The sequence below is a fragment of the Stegostoma tigrinum genome, chromosome 4 (genome assembly GCF_030684315.1).
Source record: "Stegostoma tigrinum isolate sSteTig4 chromosome 4, sSteTig4.hap1, whole genome shotgun sequence".
Taxonomy (NCBI): domain Eukaryota; kingdom Metazoa; phylum Chordata; class Chondrichthyes; order Orectolobiformes; family Stegostomatidae; genus Stegostoma; species Stegostoma tigrinum.
The window spans coordinates 27,431,430-27,455,739 of NC_081357.1; the positions used below are offsets into that span (position 1 = coordinate 27,431,430).

Below are 24,310 nucleotides of genomic sequence, written 5' to 3' on the forward strand. Positions count from 1 at the left end.
TCCATTCTCTTTATGGCTCCCCATATTCTTTGAAACCTTACTTTGAAAAATATTTATCTGTTTCTGTTTTAAAATCTCTTCTGGATACTGTTTTCATTGCTGTTTCTAGCAGGCTATTCCATATCCTAATAACTATCTGTGCATTAAACGTTCTTTTACCTTTAGGCAATTTGGTGATAATTTTAAATGCATGTCGCACCCCCCCAATTATGGTCACACCAATCAGTAGGGATAGCTTCCCTTGAAAGTGGAGAGTCATACATTGTAACGAGTTCAGGTGACTGATGCCCAGTTTGTTTGTGATCAGACCAATCAGGTGAATTCCCATGTTCCTGAAAATGTCTTGATTTTATGGCAATCTACAGACCTCATGTTACTTTATTCTGAGAAACTGTGCTACATTGAAGCTTTGGTGGTACAGAATGTAACCTTGCCTTGTGCCAACCTTACAGCAGCTATGAATGACCAGCATAGGTAATGATAAATGGGAGCGACGATAGCTGCATTGACTGTGCTGAAACTGTAATTCAGAAGCTGTCACTGAGGATAACCTCACATGGTGTCAACTACATCCTTAGAGGGCCATCAGGTATATTGTTTGTCCTTCTGACTGAACTACTAAATAGACGAACTTTTATACTTGAGCAGTGCCTGTACACAATTCAGCACAAGAGACAGTAAGTTCTTGTATTCAATCATTTGGTTCTGCTACTACTTGCTACTCTTTGCTGATATTGTGTGACTGACATTTATGTTCTTGTGTTCATTATTCCTGCTCCTCCTGTGGCCATTGTATGCAAGGCTGTTGTCTGCTATGCACTTGTCAAACCCACTCCCCGTACCACCCCGACCCTGTTTTAGGAAGAAGAGCTACGGTTTTTGTTTTTAAATGCTGTTCTGCAGCCCTGCCTGCCAATGCAATGTATGTGCAAACATTAATCACTAACTTGGACTCTGTTCTGAAGTCCTCTATAGTTTACTGTGGTACCTGTGGAATGGTGACCACACCCTGCACCCATCAACACGAGTTATTCAGACATTTAGGGGACTACTTTAGGAGGAACTTAGCATAATTTTCTATTTCTACAGCACTGACACAGGATTCAATACTCTTCAAGCCAGGAGTCAAACCATAGTAGTAACAGAATGGGTCTGATGTTACATCCACCTTCCTACCTAAGGCTACATGCCTCATTTAAACAAGAGCATTTTAATTAAATAGCATTCTTTGGAATGGTGCAAAGTCAGACATATTATATGTTAAAAATATTGAATTTATGGATTTTAATTTAACAGAATCCCTGAACGTATTTTATGGATAACATGTGCTCTGCGTTCGACACTAAGATTGTTTAAATTTGTAGTGCCATTTGTAGCATTACAATGTTCCTGCTGAAGTTCACAAGGTCGATATTAAGTCAGAAATAATGTCTTTTTCTTCCCATGCAGAATAGCTGCCTCAGATGAGTTGATTTTCATCTCATCTTGGTTACTCTGGGGCAATAATCTGACAGGCACTGGGCTCAACCACATTACTTGTAACTTTCTGTGAATCTTCAAGGGAATTTTGTCACTCATTTAGCCCCATAGTGCTGCCCACTGTTGTGTGAGCTGGCGAAGATGTGTTGCCACACATTAAGCTTCCCATATGTGAATGGGAGGGCGAGTTATGTTAGTGACAGACGGTGGAGTGCTGACTTGACATTTTCAGTGCGGTTTCCATGGAAACAGTGGAGGAGGGCCAAATAGGGTAGCCTAAAAGAGTAACACTAGAAAAATGCCTGATTGAGAACCATTGTATTTCAAGTAGCATGAAACAGCATGCTTCTGCAAACGTTAAAACAATAGGGGAGAGTTGCAAAGAGAGAAAAAAATACAATAATTTAGAATTCTGTGCTATTCCATCTCAAATCATAGGGAAATAAAGAAAGGATACTACATAACATTTTATTTTGTGTTAATTCATAGCCACAAGTCTGATTTATTTTTGTGGGTTGCATTTTAAATTTTATTTACTTGACATTTAAAAGAATATATTTCTCTCTCCTCTCTCTTGACAGCACATTTCCTTGTTGAGCTGATTGAGAGGAAGGAAGATATACCACATACAGGCTTCATTTTCTGTATGTAATATGTTTTTTTTCTTTTCTGAATGCACAGGGTTGGTTGGTTTCCGGACATGATGTGGTTTAAGCTGTCATCGTAATGGAAATTCACTGTTGTAGCCATGGCAAATCGAGTTTCTGCTCTGCCCTGAATGCATTAGTTTAATGAGATGTTTGCAGCTGGAACACTAGGCTGCTGGAGTCTTAGTTTACAAGGAAAAGCGTTGCAAAGATGGGCTTTGCCAGTTTATTGTGCCTGTGCAATAAATGTGTTCCTGCCTTGACTACTTTAGAGGTTTAACGTTGTAGTCTAGCTAAACAGGTAATAAGAACTAGCAAATGGTTTGTCTTGCATGTCCGTAATCATTAATTTAAGAAGTGTTGGGTTAGTCACATAAGTCAATACAAACAGATTTTATTCTACTGTATACAATTTAAGTACGTGTTATTAAGATGTACAGGTAATTACATTGAAGAAGGTGGTTTGTGTCATGTCTACACATCTATGTGCTGTATGTATAATAGTTTGAACTGCACTAAGAGGTCTCAATGTAAAAAGAGAATAATAATCGTCCTAAAAAATTGAGAAATTTGCAGCAATTTTTTTCAGATCATCTTTACCCTGTCATTTAATTTCCTCTCTCTCTCTCTTCTTGTCATTTGTTCTTCTAGTTGCTATCCTGAACAGCATTGCTACTCCCTTGCCACCACAATCTGAAGAGAGTGAAATGCAGTCTGCAATGAAAGTGGCTTCAGAGCATACACCAGGGCGAAGAGGAAGGAAACCAGGAAGAAAACGGAGACAGGAGCTCCTTCAGTCAGCTTTTAAACTGGCTGTGCAAAATGTTGTGGCAGCTCCATCTAAAATTGTTTTACCGCTGAAAATACCTAAAAAGAGAGGACCAAAGCCTGGAAGCAAGGTAAATATGGTTGCATCCCTGTGACTTTATTCTATCTCTGCAGTGTGAAGGATGCACTGTGCATGTGCAAATTAACTACATATGTAAAGTCACTCAGGCATGTAACTGTAAGAACTGTTACCTAAGCTTACAAGTTCCAATCTCTTTTGTAAGCAAACTAGAAATGACACAAATTGCTGCTGTGCTGAGACACAGAATCTAAATAAGTTTTCAAGTAAAGACCTTTCCACTGCTTTTACTATTCAGTAAGATCCGGATGTAATCTGTGATTTACGTGCATTACATAAGGGATTACATACGAATATACTTGATCCAAAAACTGTGATGAAATGTTGTTGTAAAAGTATAATCAATTGATTACCTTGTTCTTCATCAAATGATGTCAGTGAGAGATAATGAATTCCATTATGATTGTATGACATTATTATAATGAATTTCTAAACATTGTTTCACACTCAAACAGAGAATCCTACTTGGAATGCATTGAGTTGCACATCAGATTCCTTTTCTCACCCGCCAGTAAAGGATTCAGAAACTAAATCTCTAATGCAATATGTAATAAATAACTGCAATAGCAGTTTTCCAGTAAGTTCAATTCACAAGGAATCTAAATAAAAAGAAAACGTGAAAGTGGAGTGCAGAGATTTTGAGGTTGCCAGAATTAGTATTGACTCCCGTAAACCTGTTAATATATTTTTCTCTGTTCTGTATATGCATATTAATGACCTCTCTCATACTTGTTACTAAGGAAACAGGGTATTTTAATTTTCAGAGATTGTCAGCCTAAACCATTTCACTGTGTTTCTGCAACTACCTTAAAATATGAAAGCGATCAGTCCAATGTTTAGATTTCGATTAATTATTGTGAATTATTTTAAAAATCCCTTACTGTATCACCATGTATTATGAACTTCATCGATAGAACAGCTGAGGAAAGCAGCTTGTCTTTGGTATCAATGGTACAGATTGTTGTTACAGAATGAGTTTTCCCTAAGTACTATTTATAAAGAACATGTTTCTATATTTGTTACAAATAGCAAATACAAGAAATTTTCCCAAAATGCTTACTATGTTTAACATCAAGGTTAGGTTTACTTTCAGGTACGAAAAAACAACCTTTTTGAGGGTGGTCCTTTGAATTAACAGGTTTTTTTAGCCAATTAAACCTTAATTCCAGGTTATTTTTATTGTTGGTGAGCCCCATTCTTCCTTAATTCTGAAATTAATGAGAAAGGAAATTGATATGAATATCATATGGCCCTATGAAAACATCTGGATAAAACATTATCCAGGCTTTTTCTGAACTGAATGGTTTGTTTTTAATTAGCTGTTGACTGCTAAATTATTTTCTAGTAATTTTCAGGAATCTAAAAACCAGTTAACAGCCAACATGGAAATGAAGACAGAGAACTAATGTAATATTGCAGCTGTGTGACAATCAAACATTCTGCTTCCCTAATCTAATAACAATGACTGTGGTGAAAAATATTGCAGTAGTTAGCCATTTCTAAAAAAAATCATTGACTTTAAGCTAATGGTGTAAAAAAGAAATTAGAACTGAAGTGGACCTGTCCGCGGTCTACGATACGGTCTAACCCTGAAATATTTAAAAACAGAACACATGTTGCAATAGGCATTTCTAAAAAACAGCTTCTACTTAACATTTAGAGCACAGCTCACACGTAGTTTGGGGAAGAATATTCTTTTGTATTTAATAGAAAAAGGTCGTAAAGCCTTCAGTAAGCAATCAGAGCTTTGCTCTGTGTTTCACATTGGTAATTAAAACAATATATTTAGTGTTGTTTCTTTCTCTGTCTTATTTCTCTTTCTCATTTCATAATGCTGCTTTTTTTAAATAAAAACCCTCTGTCAACACCAGATCTGTCAACATAGAACAAATCCTAGTCTTCAAATTCCTGTTGCAAATCGGTTACATGTTTACTTCATTCTAAAAGCAACAAAACAGTCACAGCCTACAATACAGCCTGGTGCACTCCCCTACTACTGCTGTCATGGCTGCCTTGAATTGCAGATTTGCTTCAGTTGTTGTTAGTGCAGGGGTTCCCAAACCATGGGCCATGACTGCCAGTGAGGTCATGGAATGGGCGTTTCGGATCATGCGCACCAAGGCAGCAAAGATGGACATGGATCTTGGACTGAGTTTTCATGCCTGACAGGCTCATTTTATTTGTGGGTTTTTTTTTTCCATCAGTCAGGGTAGCTGTATCAGCTATTCTCTGAGCTCCAATGGCTGCAACTGTAAAAATGTGATAATTCAACATTTTCAAACAGCTCTCCACTCTGTCAACGAATATACCTCCCTCCCCACCCTCCTTGATGACCTCTTACATGGGGCTTTATCAAAACTTTTCCGAAAATCCAAACACACCACATCCACTGATACTCTCTCGTCTATTCTACAAGTTATCTCCTCAAAAATCTCCAGTGGGCCTGTCAAACACAATTTCCCTTTCATAACCCCATGTTGACATTGTGCAATACCATTGGTATTTTCTAAGTGTCCTGTTCCCAAATCTTTTATAATAGATTCCAACATCTTCCTGATTAATGATATTAGGCTAGCTGGTCTAGTAATTCTTAGTTTTCTCCCTCCCTCCATTTTTAAACAGTGAGTTTACATTTGACACCCTCTGATCTGCTGGGATTATCCCAGAATCTATAGAAGATTGGAAAATGACAACTAAAGCATTCACTGTTTGCATGACGATCTCCTTTAGCACCCTGGAATGTAAATTATCAGGCCCTGGGAATTAATTAGCTTTCAGTTCTGTAAATTTCTCTAATCCTATTTTCTTACTACTACTAATTTCCTCCAATTCCTCCTTTTCAACATACCTTTGCTTTCCAATCATTTCTGGGAAAAAATTGTCTTCTTTGATAAACACAGAAGAAAATGAGTTATTTTATTACTCTTCCATTTCCTTGTTTTCCATGATCAATTCTCCCATTTCAGCCAATAAGGGCTACATTTGTCCTCCCTAATCTTTTCCTCTTTACGTACTTCTCGAAATTCTTTCAGTTAAGTTGCTGATGAATAGAGATAAGTAGAATGATTTGGAAAAAATCTGGCAGTTGGAGGATAATTTGAGAAAATGTGAAGTTGTTCACTTTGGCAGGACGAGTTTTAAAAAAAAGACGAGTTTTATGCAAATGTTGAGCAATTACAGAATTCCAGGGTGCAGAGGCATCCGTGTATCAACGGACATGTCACAAAAGGCTATGATGCAGGTATAACAAATAGTCAAGAAGGCTAATGGGATGCTATCCTTTATTATGATTGAAATTGAACATAAAAGGAAGGATGTTATGCTGAAGAACGGTGCACTGGCATGAGCAAAATTATGTGCAGCTTTGGTGTAAATGTTTTGGAGGTGGCTCAGAGGAGGTTTACTAGTTTGATACCTGGAATGGTCCTGTGAGGAAAGGCTGGAGAGGCCAGGCTTGTTTCCAGTGCTGTTTATAAGAGTGAGGGATTGAAGTGTGTAAGGTTATGAATGGTATTGACAAGGTCAATGTTGAAAGTATGTTTTCTCTTCTGGTAAGGCTAGAAGTAGAGAGCATTGTTTAAAAATTCGGTTTCACCCTTTAGGATAGAGATGAGGGGGATTTTTTTTCTCTCTCTCAGAGGATTGTGAAAGTACTGGAGGCAGAATCACTGAATATGGCTAACACAGAGGTGACTATTTTCTTGTTAGGCAAGAGAATCAAAGGTTATCGGGGAAAGGTTGGAAAATGGAATTTGAAACACAAACAAATCAGCTATGATCTTATTGATAAGCTGATCAGCCATGAGGGATACCAGATTTGTGTTTTGTAGGTCCAGGACTGGCTTTGCCAAGTGAGGATGCAGTGAGGACAATGATTGCAATGCCATTGAACATTTAGGGGATGTGATTTAGATTCCTTCTTCTTGGAGATGGCCATTGCCTGGCACGTGTGTGGTGTGTCTATTGCTTGTCACACATCTGTCCAGGTCTCGTTACTTATGGATATGGGTTCCTTCAGCATCTGAGAGATTGCAAATGGTGGTGACAAGTCTGCAATCATCTGCAAACACACCTATTTCTGTACTTACGATAGAGGGGGTTTCATGGCTTAGGACACTACCCTAAGCAACTCCTGCAGGGAGATGCTGTAGGGCTGAGGTGACTGACCCCCAAGGACTACAGCTATCTTCCTATGTGCCAGGTATATCTGCAACAGTGGAGGGTTTAATCCCAGATTCTCATTGACTTGTTTTATGAGGGTTGCCACGCTTGCTGAGTCACTGCCTTAATACCGTCAAGGTCACTCTCACCTCACCTCTGGAATTTTGTTCATTAATCGATGTTTGAACCAAGGCTGTAATGTGATCAGGCACTGAATGGCGCTATCAAAACCCAAACTGATCACCAGTGAACATATTATTGCAATGCAAATGAGGTAATAATAGCCCTGTTGGCTACACCTCCATCACTTTACTGATGAGCAAGACTAAAGTTGATGGAGCAGTATTTAGCCAGAATGAACTGTTTTTGTAGCTAGGACATGCATGGGTAATATTTTTTCATTTCTCAGTCCATGTCAGTTCTGCTGAAGTATGACAACAACTTGTCTAGCAGCACAGCTCACTCTGGAGCACAAACTTTCAGTTGTGATGCTGGAATGCTGTCAGAACCTGTTGCCTTTGCAGGATCCAACGCCTTCAGTCTTTTCTTCATATGACATAGAGTGAACTGAATTGCCTGAAGGCTGGGTACCTCAGGAGGAAATCGGGATGCAACATCTACTTGGCACTTCTGGCTGCAAACGTTTTGGCTTCCTACTCCTTCTTAATAATGTGACCAGGTGGGAAACACTTGAAAACTGAAAGAACTGAGGATGCTGGAAATCAGAAACAAAAGCAGAAATTGCTGGAAAAGCGCATCAGGTCTGGCAGCATCTGTGGAGAGAAATCAGAGTTAACATGTCGTGTCCAGTGACCTTTCTTCAGAATTCAGTACATGATGTGCACTGCATTATCCTAGAAATAGATCCAATTCCACATTGTCCGCTGCAATACCATGATAGTATTAATAGATAATGATTTACACCTACTTTCTTACCAAGATTTTTCTGGCTTCCAGTCCTTTACCCAAACATTTGGAAAGAACTTGATTTTCTATCCATTGTCTAGGATAAAATTATGCTCAAATTTACGCATTACAGTCTTCAGTTAATCCAACTATCTTTGCTTTAGGAGAACTGTAGTGCAAAATAATTCTGTTGGTACAGGCCTTTCCCAGTGTTTATACAACTAAAGAAAACTACATGAAATAGAGATCTACACGCCCTTCAATCCATCAGGTGTACCCTATTCAAAAGCAGTTATTTAAATATTCTAATCACATTTTCTCACACTTGGTTCATTGCTTTGAATGTCTTGTCATCACAAGCACACACCCTAAATACTTTTTAAATTAATATGAAGGTTTCTGCCTCTACCACCTTTAAAGGCAGTGAGTTCCAGATCCCTAGCACCCTCTAGAAAAAGTTATTCCTCACATCTGGAAGCTTTCTGCCCCTTTCCTTAAATCTATACCCTCTGGTCAGTGATCTCTCCATCAAGGGGAAAAGGTCCTTCGTGCGTACCCTGTCTGTGCCACTCATAATTTTATACTTCTCAATCATCTTGTCCCTCAGCTTCCTCTTCCCAGCCTTGGAATGAGGTGGGCATTGGTGAGAACGTTGGGAACACTGGGTGAAATTGGCACTAATGAAATTGTCAATATTGAGGTCAAGGTGTGCCATTCTCTAAGCAAGTGTTGAACAGTGAGCTGAGTATCTCTCTGCTGAGTGATCAAAGACCCATTTTCATTCATTTACATGCAATAACATCTCATTATTAGTTAAGAGATTAACAAAGTGTAGAGTTGGATGAACACAGCAGGCCAAGCAGCATCAGAGGAGCAGGAATGCTGATGTTTCGGGCTTGGACCCTTCTTCAGAAGTGGGGGAGGGGAAGGGGGTTCTGAAATAAATAAATAGGGAGAGGGGGGGAGGTGGATAGAAGATAGGTGGAGAGGAGACAGGCAGGTCAAAGAGGTGGGGATGGAGCCAGTAAAGGTGAGTGTAGGTAGGAAGTTAGCAAGGGGATAGGTCAATCCAGGGAGTACAGACAAGTCAAGGGGCTGGGATGAGGCTAATAGGTAGGAGATGGGAGTGGGTCTTGAGGTGGGAGGAGGGGATAGGTGGGACGAAGGACAGGTTTAGGGAGGCGGGGACAAGCTGTACTGGTTTTGGGGTGTGGTGGGGGGAGGGGAGATTTTGAAGCCTGTGAAATCCACATTGATACCATTGGGCTGCAGGGTTCCCAAGCAGATTATGAGGTGCTGTTCCTGCAACCTTCGGGTGGCATCATTGTGGCACGGCAGGAGGCCCAGGATGGACATGTCGTCTAAAGAATGGGAGTGGGAGTTAACATGGTTCGCGACATGGAGGTGCAGTTGTTTATTGCGAACCGAGTGTAGGTGTTCGGCAAAGTGGTCCCCAAGCCTCCGCTTGGTTTCCCCGAAGTAGAGGAGACCACAACAGGAATAGCGGATGCAGTATACCACATTAGCAGATGTGCAGGTGAACATCTGTTTTATGTGAAAAGTCTTCTTGGGGCCTGGGATGGGGGTGAGGTGTAGGGGCAGGTGGGACAAATGTCTTTGGTGGTGGGGTTGGAGATATTTTCCCTCCCCATCCTTATCTGCTTTCCAGAAGGACCACTCTTTCCGAGACTCCCTTGTCCGCTCCACACTCCCCTCCAGCCCCACCACACCTGGCACCTTTCCCTGCAACTGCACTTCCCCCTCACCCCCATCCCAGGCCCCAAGAACACTTTCCACATCAAGCAGAGGTTCGCCTGCACATCTGCCAATGTGGTATACTACATCTGCTGTTCCTGTTGAGGCCTCCTCTACATCGAAGAAACCAAGCGGAGGCTTGGGAACCGCTTGGTGGAACACCAATGCTTGGTTCACAATAAACGACTGCACCTCCCAGTTGTGAACCATTTCAACTCCCTCATATTCCACTTGGGAACCCTGCAGCCGAATGGTATCAATGTGGACTTCACAAGCTTCAAAATCTCCCCTCCCCCTACGGCATCCCAAAACAAGCCTAGCTTGTCCCTGCCCCCCTAACGTGTCTTTCCTCTCACCCATATCCTCCTCCCACCTCAAGCCCGACCCCATCTCCTACCTACCAGCCTTATCCCACCCCCTTGACCTGACCGTCCTCCCTGGACTGACCTATCCCCTCCCTAACTCTCCACCTACATTCACCATCCACCCCCACCTCTTTGACCTGTCTGATTCCTCTCCACCTCTTCTATCCATTTTCTATCCGCCTTCCCCTCTCTCTCTATTTATTTCAGAACACCCTTCCCCTCCCCCATTTCTGAAGAAGGATCTGGGCCGGAAACGTCAGGTTTCCTGCTCCTCTGATGCTGCTTGGTCTGCTGTGTTCATCCAGCTCTACACCTTGTTATCTCAGATTCTCCAGCATCAGCAGTTCCTACTATCACTTTATTAGTTAATCTCACTTCAGTGATGTACAGTTTCCCAATCTCCCAATGATAGAAACTCAGTGGAAACAATTCCTGATATGAGAGTCAGAGCAGTTTCCCGGTGATTCCTGTTTGTTCCTCCAACTCTCCATCATGGACACCAGTCACCAACATCTTGCACTGCACTGTCAGTGACTGCCCACGCCCACTGTCTACAGGCATTGGCACTGGTTACACACCAGCCTCACTACATCATCAAGGTACATCTCTGATGCATTTACAGTGCGACTCTGCACTTCAACACTGCATTATAGAGCACATTGGTACCTCTCATTGCAATGCTGCTGACAGGACATTTTATGAACAGTGACAGGTATCCAGCTCATGGACTGGACCAGAATGCTTTTCAGGACTCCTCAGTAGTTGTCTGAGCACTCTTTTACTTTGCAATGTCTTCTTTGTTCATAGAATCTCTGACTTGCCTAAGGTTTTTGCATATCCAGTAACCCCCTGCCCCACCTCACCCGGGCTTAAGGTCGGGCTGTTTATAACTCTATAGTCTGGGAGTGGGCCACATTCAATCTTGTGGATTCACTGCAAATCATCCAAGTAATCACAGTGACCCTGTCAGGAACTGCGCAGAGACCAGTCAGGGGTCTGGGCACACATCACTCAGGGATGTCTGTCTAAATCAGCCAGAGGACTAGGTTGTAATCAGTCCTGCTGTCTGTCCACTAAAAGTCAAAGGAGATGCGGGGGATGGAGTGGCCAGTGCTGTGTTGGAGGGGAGCTGGAGAACTCAACTGTGGGGATTGGTGGTAACATTCTGGGGTGCAGAGGGGATAATAATTGTGAAAGGCCGCCTGAACATACAAAGTGTGAGATGATAAAGCACGGGAGGGAAAGCTAAAGCTACAGGAAGGAGCTTATCAATAGTCAGTGCCAAACTAGTTTCAATAAGGGTCGGTGCACTGTTCTGTCTTGAATGATGACTCAGTATGCCTGGGGCTCAGGGAGTTATGTGGAGAGGCGAACAGTTAAATACATGGGTTTTGGTGGTAATGTGAAGATGACTAAAGCTGCTGGGGTTAATCTTTGAGTGGGGGGGGGCAACAAAAGAAGGAATATAATATTCGGTGGGGGAGAGTTATCACCTGGACTCAAAGGCTGTGACTTTTTGCTTCCATCATGATGTAAATTGTTAAGTGCAACAGTTAAGTCTGGATTGGGAGGGTAAGTATTTCATTCTGTGAGGGCAGCAGGTGCACTTTTGTACAATGTAAAGCCTTTCAAAGAACAATAGCATTAAGCAGACACCCCTAGAGTAAGGCAAAAAAACTCCTCTGATAACAAAATGCCATCACAAATGCTGAATTTTTTGCACTGAACTACAGTATGGACTCCAAATCTTAGCACCAAGCATTTTTCATCATGTTATATAGCACTGCCAATTAAACCCAATAGGCTGTGATCTGGAAAGATTCACCTTTGTTGCCAAAGCTGCCAGCACCTTCCAGGCCCCATAGCCTGAGTAAGGTGCAGGACCTTCTCACTTCACACCTTGGACCATAAAACATTGTGTAGCGCTGTTGATGGCTAAGGTCTGCCACTTCATTCTTGCTGTCGTAACAATAAGGCATTCTGATGATGATGTGTATTTCTGAGTGTTACAAAATATTTACCGTGAAGTGTCATCTGTCTCTCCTACGTACCCTTCTTCCTTCTTCTTTTCCACTCTGTCTGGGTGCAGCACTGGGTCTGTAGATGCAATGGAGGGAGACTGCCCAATAGTGAAGCCTGTGGCCATGGGGATTTTGTTTGAGCATTTATGGGTAGAGGGCCCTGCTTTTTTGAATGTGTCCTGCACAGAGGCAACTGCACCTGCCTCATCTTGCTCTCCCCAGGCCTGAGGGTGGCAGGTGTGTGTGTGTGTGTGTGTGTGTGTATAGTTCCCCCTCTGACTGGATGCCTCTTGGCTGTGTCCTGTGTCTTTCAGAGTTAAGGTATCTGAAGTGAAGTCAAGGTCCCTTCTCCACCTGCGTTGCTGTTTATGCTGAGCACCAATGGCTGGGTTGCTGTGTGTATATCCAATGAACATTGCCCACGGAGGCAGCCAGACATTAAACGGCAGAGGCCGTGTCTTGCAAGTAGCATTCACGGACTCAGTAACGTTTGAATCAGTTTGCCCAGTGCCTCCAACAAGTCTGCCTGCTGCTCCCATGTCTGCATGTGCATTTGGATGATGTTCTGAATGGCTAACATCATGGGTTCCTCTCCTGCCTGGTACTGAGTCGGTATTTGGTCTCTGGCTGTCCTCTGAGTACAACTGGCCTGGGGCATTTCCAGACATCTGTGGAGATGTGGCAGTGCTGAAGTTCACACAGCATGTTCCTCTAACTGTACTATAGTTAAAATACCCTCCGAGGGTTTTATTTATCTGAAAATGAATTCTGAGGGATCTGTAGCTTCTTCCGCAGAGGTGGAGATGGAGGTGTCTGATTGGCCTGCTCTCTTAGCTGTGGACATCATGTAGACTCCTCAGGTACAGGCTTGTTAAAATTAGATTCACAATGGCAATACTGGGAGAACATAACAGCAATGGGCAACAATTCTTGCTTGGTTGTCAGGAAAAGCATATTTTGGCATCACCACAATCCCGGTTATGGTCCTCACCAGTCAGAACCAGGATTCTTGCCTTGAAGAGGGGTAAAGAGCTAAATGTTGGACTCCTCACTCCACCGCAATCTTGACCCTCTCCACCATATTTTGTGGGACACTTCTCCTGGAATGAGACAAAGGGAGGGATTGAGTGTAATGGAAGTGGCTGGCACAGTTGCTGATGCCAGTGCAGGTAGAGTAAAAGTGATGAGGTATCTGAATTCGTGAGCGAGCTCTGTGAAGAGGCCATGCAGGCTTGGGAGCCTTAGTGCAGGATTGATGGCTGACAGCAAGTGAGGGAAGATGTTGTGGTTGATACGAGAGTGGTAGATCCGTGAGGCTTGGTGGAAGGTGGTTGCAGTAGAAGAGAGTGACTAAGTGTGAGGTAGCAGAAAGAAGATGACGGCATTTATCCTTGCAGAGAGGAGAAGGCCATTGGCCGCCTTCCTACACTGCTGGGCATTCCTCCAGACCATGGGAACATCACTGACCCAGGACAAGGCTGGCACAGTACCCTCGCCGGTCCTGAGGCAAGAGGGTGATCCTTCTCTGCATCATGCTGTCCACTAGCACCTCCAGGTCACTGCCAGCAAAGTAGGCCATTAATGTTCCTCTATCTGTCGTGCCCTGGGAATTCCACACAAACTGTGCAGACTGCTGCTAGAGCAGGAGCATTGTTGTTCTTTAAACATGTTGCCGGTGTAAGAAGGCCAGGATATCCTGAAGAGTTCGGCCTGTGGCAAGAAGGCAGATATCGAGGTGGGTGTCAGAAGTGTGATGTGCAGATAGTGAGGTGAGTTGCAGAAAATAGTGTGAGAAATCTCACCAGATCTCAAGGAGAAAAACCCTCCACGAAACTCGCTAAAGTTGACACTTAGCCAATTTCTGGTAAAATTCATCCCTTGGTTTTTATATAGGTCCTTCAATGAACGTTGCAAAGGGACACTCTTTGGTTTATTTTATATATTTCACCAGAGTACAGGCTCTTTCTCAGGAAGAGGAAGCAATTAATCACCACAAAACTTCAATTTACTAACATGATGGAAGAATAATTAAAATGTACCTTTAGTTGAGAGGGTTGGAAACTCACAATCCCTATCATGAAACTCTGATGAATATGGAAGTCACAGTGAGAGTATCTCATCCACTGCACCAGCCTATAGGTTGTAAAGATATGCAATAATTAGGTTGATATATATCTAACTACATTGTTCACATGTTTGGATGTACAGTTTTATAGCTTTAGAAAAAGAATTTAACATGCAAATTCAGTTCAGTAAAGCACTAAAAACACGACACCTGCAGTGATTCCCGTTAAAGGTCTATGTAAAGCTTTGGAACTGAAAGGTAGTTAGTTTGCTATTTTCCCTGGGAACAGGGTGCATGTGTCACATTGGAGATAATGGGAACTGCAGATGCTGGAGAATCCAAGATAATAAAATGTGAGGCTGGATGAACACAGCAGGCCAAGCAGCATCTCAGGAGCACAAAAGCTGACGTTTCGGGCCTAGACCCTTCTTCAGAGAGGGGGATGGGGTGAGGGTTCTGGAATAAATAGGGAGAGAGGGGGAGGCGGACTGAAGATGGAGAGAAAAGAAGATAGGTGGAGAGAGTTTAGGTGGGGAGGTTACTGTAACATTGCTGTGAAGATGGGCAGAGCTTGGTGAGATTCTTTGTTTTCAGTTTATCATTGTGAATTCAGTGAGTGCAAAGCCAGCAGCCAAGCTTGGTAGAAGTTTAGACAGCAGCTAAGAGACAGTGTCGGCTTTGGTCTTAAGTAGCTTGTCAATCCTTGGAAGCTGAATGATAAAGCAAGGGTACACGTGACATAGAGCAAGATAACAAAGTGTGGAGCTGGATGAACACAGCAGGCCAAGCAGCATCTTAGGAGCACAAAAGCTAACGTTTCAGGCCTAGATCCTTCCAAAACATCAGCTTTTGTGCTCCTCTAAGATGCTGCTTGGCCTGCTGTGTTCATCCAGCTCCACACTTTGTTATCTCATCTTATCCAGCATCCGCAGTTCCCATTATCTTTGACATAGAGCAAGTATCAGATTTATCACCTATGCTGGAACCTGAATTTGGGAGCTGATATTTACAACGAAGCAAAGTGGAAAATATAAAATTGACTGGAAGATTTGTTTAGACGGAAGCTAAAGGAAGAAATCGACATTCACAGTGCAAAGCCATGACACTAGTTAGGGCTTGAACTCCAGAAATAACACTGCACTGGACAGTTTAAACTAAAAGGGATTGCTGATGTTCTAAGCCACTGCACAGGAGTGCCATTTAAAACAGAGATTAGGAGGAGGTTATTCTTTCGATTGTAGTGAATCTGTGGAATTCTTTTTCACAGACGGCTGTAGAGATTGAATTGTTAAGTATATTCATGGCTGAGATTGAGAGATTTTTAATCAGTAAAAGAATCGAGGGTTATGGGGGAAAGGCAGGAAATTGGAGTTGAGGACTACGAGATCAGATATGAACTCACTGAATGGCGGGTGGATCTGATTGGTTGAATGGTTTACTTCTGCTCTTATTCCTTATGAACTAACACAGTCACAGAGACACTTGTCAAATTGTAGAATCCAGAGTAGAAGCAAGGTTTTAAAAAGCAAAATTGTGAAAACCCACATCCTTAGAGAGAAATTCTGGGCTTTGGTACTTCTTGTGTTTCTGGGCACCCTAAACACCTACTGCCCCCAGAGATTTCTCACTCAAAGTTATTACATTACTCCACACACTGAATCCTGTGTTTGGCCAATTTCATTACCTCAAGCCAGTCACCCCTGCAAAGCCTTAGTTGTTTATTTCAAAAGCCCGTTCTCAAAAATAAACCGCAATGGAATGCCCCAACCTTCTAAATATTCCAATAGTAAAAATGTTAATTGCCGTTACAATGTTTGCATTGAAAATATTATTGCTTGCAAGATACCTCAATGAAGAGCAAGAGATAATTCTGCTGTGACCTGATGGGATGAAATTAAGTATGCTTAAACTAAAAAAATACACAACATCCTTGAAGCTCACAGATTCACTAGAAGGAGCACAAATCATTAGAAATATTGTGCTGACATTTCAGGTCATGTCATAGGAACACAGCAACAGGAGTAGGCCACTCAGCCCCTCGAGCCTGCTCCACCATCTAATGAGATCATGGCTACATTGTGGCTGAAATCCATATGCCTGCCTTGGGACCATATTCCTTGATACCCTTACTAAACAAAAAAGTTTATCTCAGATTTAAAGTTAGCAACTGAATTCACAGAGACTGCTGTATGAGGAAGAGAGTTCCAAACCTCCACTATACTTTGTGTGTCGAAGAGTTTCGCACATCTATCCTGAACGGTCTGGCCGTAATTCTTAGACTAAGCCTCCTTGTTCCAGGAATGTGAAACAGTGGAAATAGTTTATTTTTATCTACCTGGTCTTTCCCTGTTAATATGCGGAAGTCCTTGATTAGATTAGCCCTTAACTTTCTAAATTCTAGGGAATGAAAGCCCAATTAGCCTAATCTCGCTACATAATTTAACCCTCGAAGTTCAGGTATCATCCTTGTAAACCTGTGTTGAACTCTCTCCAGGATCTAAATGTCCCAAATCGGCTCACAGTACTCTAGTGGGGTCGAACTATGATTTTGTAAAACTGCAGTACAATGGCTGTATCCCTAAAGGCCAGCATTCCATTAGCTTTCTTGACTATTTTCTACACCTGTTCATGGCATTTTAAAGAACTATGTACCTGGACCCACAAATCTCATTGGACATCCACTGTATATAACTTTGTGCCTTCTAAAAAATATCTTGATCTATCCATTTTTGGTCCAAAATGGGTAACTTCACAGCTTTGCTCATTCATCTGATCTATCGATGCCCTGTTGTAATTTTATGCTGTTGTCAGCCCTATCTACAATGCTGCTCAATTTTGTTTGTCAGCCAATCTGGATATTTGATTTTTTTAATGTCATTATTAATGAATATTGTGAATAATTGAGGCCACAACACAGATCCCTAGTCACGTTCTGCCAATTTGAGAACTTGCCCATTATTCCAATTATTTCCTGCCACTCAAAGAATTTCCAGCCCATGTCAGTAATTTGCCCTCGATTCTGTGGGCTTCCACCTCAGCTAGCAGTCTTTTGTGTGGGGCTTTATCAAAAGCCTTCAGAAAGTCCATATAAATAACATCCATTGACCTTCCTCCATCCACAACATTGGACACCTCTTAAAAACTCTGCAATGTTTGTCAGGCATGATCTACTTCTAGCCTTCATGACAAAATGCTGACTCTCCCTGATTAATTAAATTTTTTGAGGTGATCGTACCCTATCCTTGTTTATGGACTGGAACAATTTCCCCACCATACATATCAGGCTAACTGATCCATAATTCCCTAGTTTCCCTCTGTCACCCTTCTTAAACAGTGCAGTGATATGAGCAGGTTTCCGATCCAGAGGTACAGCTCCTGAATCCAGGGATTTCTGAAAGATTATGGTTAGGGCATGGGCAATGCACTCTCCTACCTCACCTAACACCCATCGATAGATACTATCAGGTCCTGGGGATTTGATAATTTCCCAATTGTTGATGATTTACTTTAGCTCATTTCATTTAGACCATATCCCTGGTCCTCCATTAATAACTTTGGGACTGGTGGCAAGCTATCCCCTGTTTCTGATGTGACAACTGAAGCAAAATGACCCATCAGCATATCTGCCATTTTCCTGCAGTCACTTGTCCATGCCGATCAAGTTCCCAAACTAAACTAGATCCCCTGGCTTGCATTTGGCTCGTACTCCTCTCAATCTTCCCTTTTCATGTATTGTCTTTAAAATGTTTCTTTGAACACCCTCCACTGTTCCTAATAGCAGAGCTTCCCACATTATTTAGGATAGTACCCCATCCTTTAAAAGTCTGCATTACTTGAATCCAAAATTCTAGTATCTGATCTTTGCTTATCTCGTACAACCACTACATGGAACTCGATTATGCTATGTTCATTATTTGACAAATGCTCACAAAAACTAGATCACTAATCAAATCAGACTCATTACTAGATCCAACTTGCTTGTCCCATTGTTGCAACCAAGACATATTGTTGTAGAAAATTATCCCAGACACACTCTAGAAATTCACAACCTTGACTGTGTTTCCCAATCTATGTGTAGATTAAAATCAACCACAGGTAATACTCTGCCGTTGCTACATAAGCACCTAATTTTAGCATTTTTACAATCTAGCATTTCTGAGCTGTTACCAGGTGGTTGATATTTGACATGATTTTCAATGCTTTACACTTCCTCAGTTCCACCCATAAGGTTTTCACTGGGTGCTTTTCCCCTGCCTCTCCACAGAAGTGACTCTGTTTCTAATCACTAATTCTACTCTGCCCCCTTTGCTATTTTCCCTATCTCTCCTGTAAAGATTACAAGAGGATACATTTAGTTCTCAGTCCTGACCATCCTGCAGCCCTCACTCCGTAACAGCTACTATATCATAGCTTGAATCTGTGCCTGCACCTCATTAATTTGTTTCTTACACTCTGTGCATTTTTATAAAGAACTCTAATTTTGGCTGTACTCACTATCCTGTCCTTCAGCATCTTTTTATTATTTCTCCCCCCCAAGCTTACTCAATATATGTTGTATGGTCCTCCTTCTTCATTAAACTGGTTCTGCTTGTTTATCCTATGAACTTCTACCTTTTCCTCTGCCAATGGTCCTCATGGCAGGCTGATACAAAAGATGAAGTCACATGGGATCTGCAGTGAGCTGGTAACATGGATGCAGAGCTTGCTTAGTCACAGAAGACAGACAGTAGCAGTGGAATGGTGTTTTTCTGACTGGACATTTGTGACCAATGGTGTTCCACAGGGATCGGTGCTGGTACTTCCATTGTTATTTCATATATACATGATTTGGAGGAGAACGGAGATGGCCTGATTAGTAAGTTTGCTGATGACACAGGAGGATTGGTAGAGGATACAGCACGATAGCCTGGGGACTTGAGTGTAGAAATGGCAGATGGAGTTTAATATGAAATGTGATGCATTTTGGAAGGCCTAACGCAGAGGGGAAGTATACAGTAAAAGGCAGAACACTTAGTTGCACTAACATACAGATGAGTCTAGGCGTACAGATCCACTGCTCCCTGAAAATGGCAACACAGGTGGATAAAGTGGTCAAGAAAGCATGTAGCATGCTTAGTGAATACCAATGCACAATACCTTCACTGTTGTTTGGTCCAAGTCCTTCTTAACACGATTGTGGGTCTAGCTACATCACATGGGCTACAAGGTAACAAAGTGTGTAGCTGGATGAACACAGCAGGCCGAGCAGCATTTCAGGAGTATGCTCGGCCTGCTGTGTTCATTCAGCTACACACTTTGTTATCTTGGATTCTCCAGCATCTGCAGTTCCCATTATCTCTGATCACATGGACTACAACTGTCAAAGAAGTCAGCACACCATCAACTTCTCAAGGGCAACAAGGGACAGGCAATAATTGCTGTCTGAGCCAGCCATACTCACATCTGGTGAGGAATCAAAAACAAAAAAATTAAACACCCTTTAGCACAGATTATCAGCTCCTGGTGACTTGCATACCTCTAGTCTCATTAATTTGTCAATACTGGGTAGAGATAGTTACAAGATTTTACTACCCATTAGCACCTTGCTTATCTGTTATCTTTGGGATGTCTGTTGTATCCTTCACACCAAGGCTGATGCAAAAGATTGTCTTAAATCATCTGCTCTTTCTGGTACCCACTACTGTTTCCCCAGTTGCATCCTCAAAGACTCCCACAGTTATTTTAGCTATTTTCCTTTTATAACTGTGTAGAAACTCTTGCTGTTTGTCTTTATTTGCTGGCAAATGGGACTAAATTAACTTTGGATACCTGGCCAGCATGAACTGAAAGGTTTGTTTTTGTGCTATACTTCCCTTTGACTCCACATCCTCATATCTCATATCTGTTCCAAAATATAGAAAGCAAAATCGTGATGCATTTTTACTGAGAGCAAGTAATCCCCTCCATCACGTTGCAAAAGTATCAAGGAAGTCTCCACTGAACTGGTCACAATAAGATCTCGTGATGGTTGTTATATGCATCTCTATTACATAAATGGTTGGTTGATTTGTAGATATTTCTAATTAACCTGTGTTATTACACACCTCTGGAGGAGGAAAATCTTGTACCTAGGCCTGAGAGATAAAGACACTACTACCACATCACAAAAGCACTACCTCGTACATTTCAGTAAGCTTTCAAAAAATGTATTGACTGTTGAAGCTCTGAATAAAGTGGTAAGGAGTGGCACGATACAGAAATGCTTTTTATTTGTATTTCCTACATTGATGATTAGATATTGTTGCTGCATTCTGTGGCATTTTAGAAAAGAAGCAATAATCTTTAAAAACATCTTTAACGCTATATTTACTCAACATGCTAAGCTATTTCCTTTAATTTCTATTTCATCCTGGCTAGAATTTGACGTCCATTTGCTGGAGATTTTCCATGTTAAATGTACTGTGCATATATTACTTTCCGAAGAAAATAAGTTATATTTTAATCGGTTTAATGTATATTCAATTTGAATTGCATGGCTTGAACAGGTAGGGCCTTCAATTGCTTACATTAAGAAATGGAAGTAAACCATTGAATGTTGCAAGTGTGCTGCATGTCCATCGGCACTTCACAGAGAAAGTAAGGTTGGCAGTGGGACCATGTTTCTCAATGCTATTCTCTTGTCTTCTCCCTGTTACCTTTGGTCCCCTTACCAATTAAGAATCTATCTATCTCTATTTTAAATGCAAACAATGACATGACCTCCGCAGTCCCCTGTGGCATTGAGTTCCACATGTGAAGTTATCGCTGGCTGAAGAAATTCCTCCTCATCTCAGTCGTAAGGAATCAGCCCTTCACTCTGAGGCAGTGCCTTAATACTCGTAGGTTCTACTAGTGAAAGCATCTTCTCCATGTTCATTCACCTCAGGTCTCTCAATGTTCTGTAAGTATCAATGAGATCCCTCCTTATCCTACAAAACTCCATTGAGTACAGACCCAGAGTTCTCAACTGCTCCTCATATGACTAGCCCTTCATCCCTGGGATCATTCTTGTAAACTTCCTTTGGATCCCCTCCAACACCCGCTCATCCTTCCATAGGTATGGGGCCCAAAACCACCTACAATATTCCAAATGCTGTTTGACCAGAGCCCTTTACAGCCTCAGCAATATATCTCTGCTCTTGTATTCTAGCCCTCTCAAAATGAATGATAATGTTGCTTTTGTCTTCCTAACTGCCAAATGACACACATGTGAGAATATCCTGAACTGGGACTCCCAAGTCCCTTTGTGCTTCCAAATTCCAAAGTCTTTCCCCATTTAGAAAATAGTCTATGTCTCTATTCTTCCTACCAAAATTGAACCTGAACACCCCTAGGGCACAGATCCTAGTGCTTTGGACCTTGTGCATTCCCCTCATACAGGCTCTGGATATATTGTACCTTGGTGAATATCCAGAATGCTAAGGAATTCAACTGTATTCCAGACAACAATAATATACCATTAATTTTATCCCAAAGAAGTAGTGAAAAATTTTCAAAATTCATGCAATGTACAAGGGAAACTTGTGGGGAGTATAAGGGAGAACTGAATTTACAGCATATGTTTTTAACAGCTTTTTAAAAATTCTTTCACAGTATGCAGGTTTCATTGGCTCAGCTAGTATATATTGCCCATTTCTAATCATCTAAGAGTAGGTGGTGATGAGCTGTTTTATCGAGCCTTATCCCAGTCTACTGGTGCAGGGACACCCATTGTTGCTGTTACAATGGGAGTTCTAGTATTTTGACCCACCCAACAGTGAAGGAACAGCAACATTGTTCCAAGGCAGGATGGTGTGAGTCTTGGTGTGGTGGGGGTGGGGGTCCTTGGATCTGCTGCCCTTGTCATTCTAGATGGTAGAAGCTGTGGGTTTTGACAGTGCTGTTGAGGAAGTCTTGGTAAGGAGTAAGGAGAGGCTGAATAGGCTGGGACCTTTTTCACTGCAGTGTAGGTGCTTGAGGGGTCACCTTTATTGAGATTTAAAAATTATGACGGGGCATCGATAAAATGATTAATAAAGGTCTTTTCCCCAGGTTGGGGAAGTTCAAAATGGGGGGGGCATTTTTAAGGTGAGAGGAGGTAAATTTAAAAGAGACCTGAATGCCACTTTTCACACAGAGTGTGGTTGGTATGTGGAACGGGCTGCCAGCGGAAGTGGTAGAAGCTGGTACATTTTAAAAACAGGCACATGAATAGGTAATGTTTAGAGGGGTATTAACCAAATACAGGAGAGTGGGCCTAGTTTAGTCTGGGAAACTTGGTCAGGATGGACAAGTTGGTCCGAAGGGTCTGTTTCCATGTCACATGACTGTATGACTCTATGGCTTTATTCTTCAGAATTACTGAAGCAAGTCATCTGCAGGCAAGTGGAGTGTATAGTGTTCAATTTGTGATACTTACTTCAGTTAATTTCTCTTTTTCCACACAGTAAAGGTTGTTTTTGCCTAAAAATTGTGAAATATTGTGCTGCATGTTAATTGGTGGTTATTTGGATTTTTTTCTTTCAATGATAACAGTCCCCAACAGGATCATGACACCGTCTCCAGTAGTGAAATTGATGTGGCACTATCTATTTTGTACTGGTTTCCCTCTTGGTTCCATATCAACATTTTAGCAAATGGGCTTGGATCTGTTAAGAGTTTTAAATTGCGAGTACAGGATAGGTTAGCTGCTAACTGGTCCACCTTTGTAGCTCTCTGGGGAACATCCTTGTCCACCAATGAGGAACCAATCTGTTACTCCTGTCTTTGGTATCTTACTTCTCAAATCATTCCTGAATGACAGAAATCTTTTAAAACTGAGCGGCACAACAGTAGGTTCAGAATCTTGGTTTGAATGTCAATTTTTTGATATTACACCACACTCCACTTTGCCGATTATCTTTACAGCCAAACTACAGTGGAATATATATCATCACCAGATAATTCCTCTTAAGCTTTACACTATTTCATAACCATGAATACTGGCATACAATTTCTATCCCAAACAAATGGTAATCATAAACAAAGATAATGGGAACTGCAGATGCTGGAGAATTCCAAGATAATAAAATGTGAGGCTGGATGAACACAGCAGGCCAAGCAGCATCTCAGGAGCACAAAAGCTGATGTGTCGGGCCTAGACTCTCTCTGATGAAGGGTCTAGGCCCGAAACGTCAGCTTTTGTGTTCCTGAGATGCTGCTTGGCCTGCTGTGTTCATCCAGCCTCACATTTTATTATCTTGTAATCATAAACAAATTGTGTTTTGTGGCCCATTAGGCTGTTTGTGTTGAGTATAAATGATATGAATCTAAGCAGCAACTCACTGTCCCTTATAATTTATCTTCTGCGGTCAGTAGACTCTTCAAGATGAAGGGTCTTTCTGGACCTTGGAGAATTACGAATGTTGATGGATTGCCAATGGCGAGAAATGGCCCCAGCTCTGAAGTGTCCTGTTTTTCACAGCCAACAGTGGGATCCCTGACCATACAACCAAATCCAGACCAATGCATTTTTTTTTGCTAGAGCATAGTGGTTGAGGGGTGACCTCATTAAACATAGAACATAGAACATAGAGCAGTACAGCACAGTACAGGCCTTTCGGCCCACAATGTTGTGCCGAACTTTTACCCTAAACTTAAGGTCTATCTAACCTCCACCACTATCTTATACTATCATCCATATGCCTATCTAATAGCAGCTTAAATGCCCCTAATGAGGCTGACTCCACTATCCTCTTGGGCAATGCATTCCACGCCCCTACCACTCTCTGAGTAAAGAACCTAAAAACTTTGAGGTTTAAAAATTATGATGGGCATAGATGAGATGAATAGCAAAGGTCTTTTCCCCAGGGTGGGGAAGTTCAAAACTGCGGAGGGGGGGGGACATATTTTTAAGCCGACCATGATGGTTAAATGTCAACAAATCAAATGTTTCGAAAACAAAGTTGGTGGAAAAGCTCATCAGGCCTGGCAGCATCGGTGAGGTAGAAAACAGAGTTAACGTTTCA

At 41.8% G+C, this 24,310-nt stretch overlaps 1 protein-coding gene across 1 annotated transcript in view; it reads left to right on the forward strand.

The window, feature by feature from the left end:
* The first annotated feature begins 2,193 nt into the window (after positions 1-2,193).
* The window catches only part of scml4 (Scm polycomb group protein like 4), a 106,170-nt gene continuing 84,053 nt past the window's right edge, over positions 2,194-24,310 (forward strand). Inside the window, exons 1-2 of the mRNA XM_048531487.2 lie at positions 2,194-2,427; positions 2,778-3,025. Coding sequence (XP_048387444.1) covers positions 2,834-3,025 — 192 coding nt within the window. The 5' untranslated portion in view covers positions 2,194-2,427; positions 2,778-2,833. The remainder of the gene's footprint in view (positions 2,428-2,777; positions 3,026-24,310) is intronic.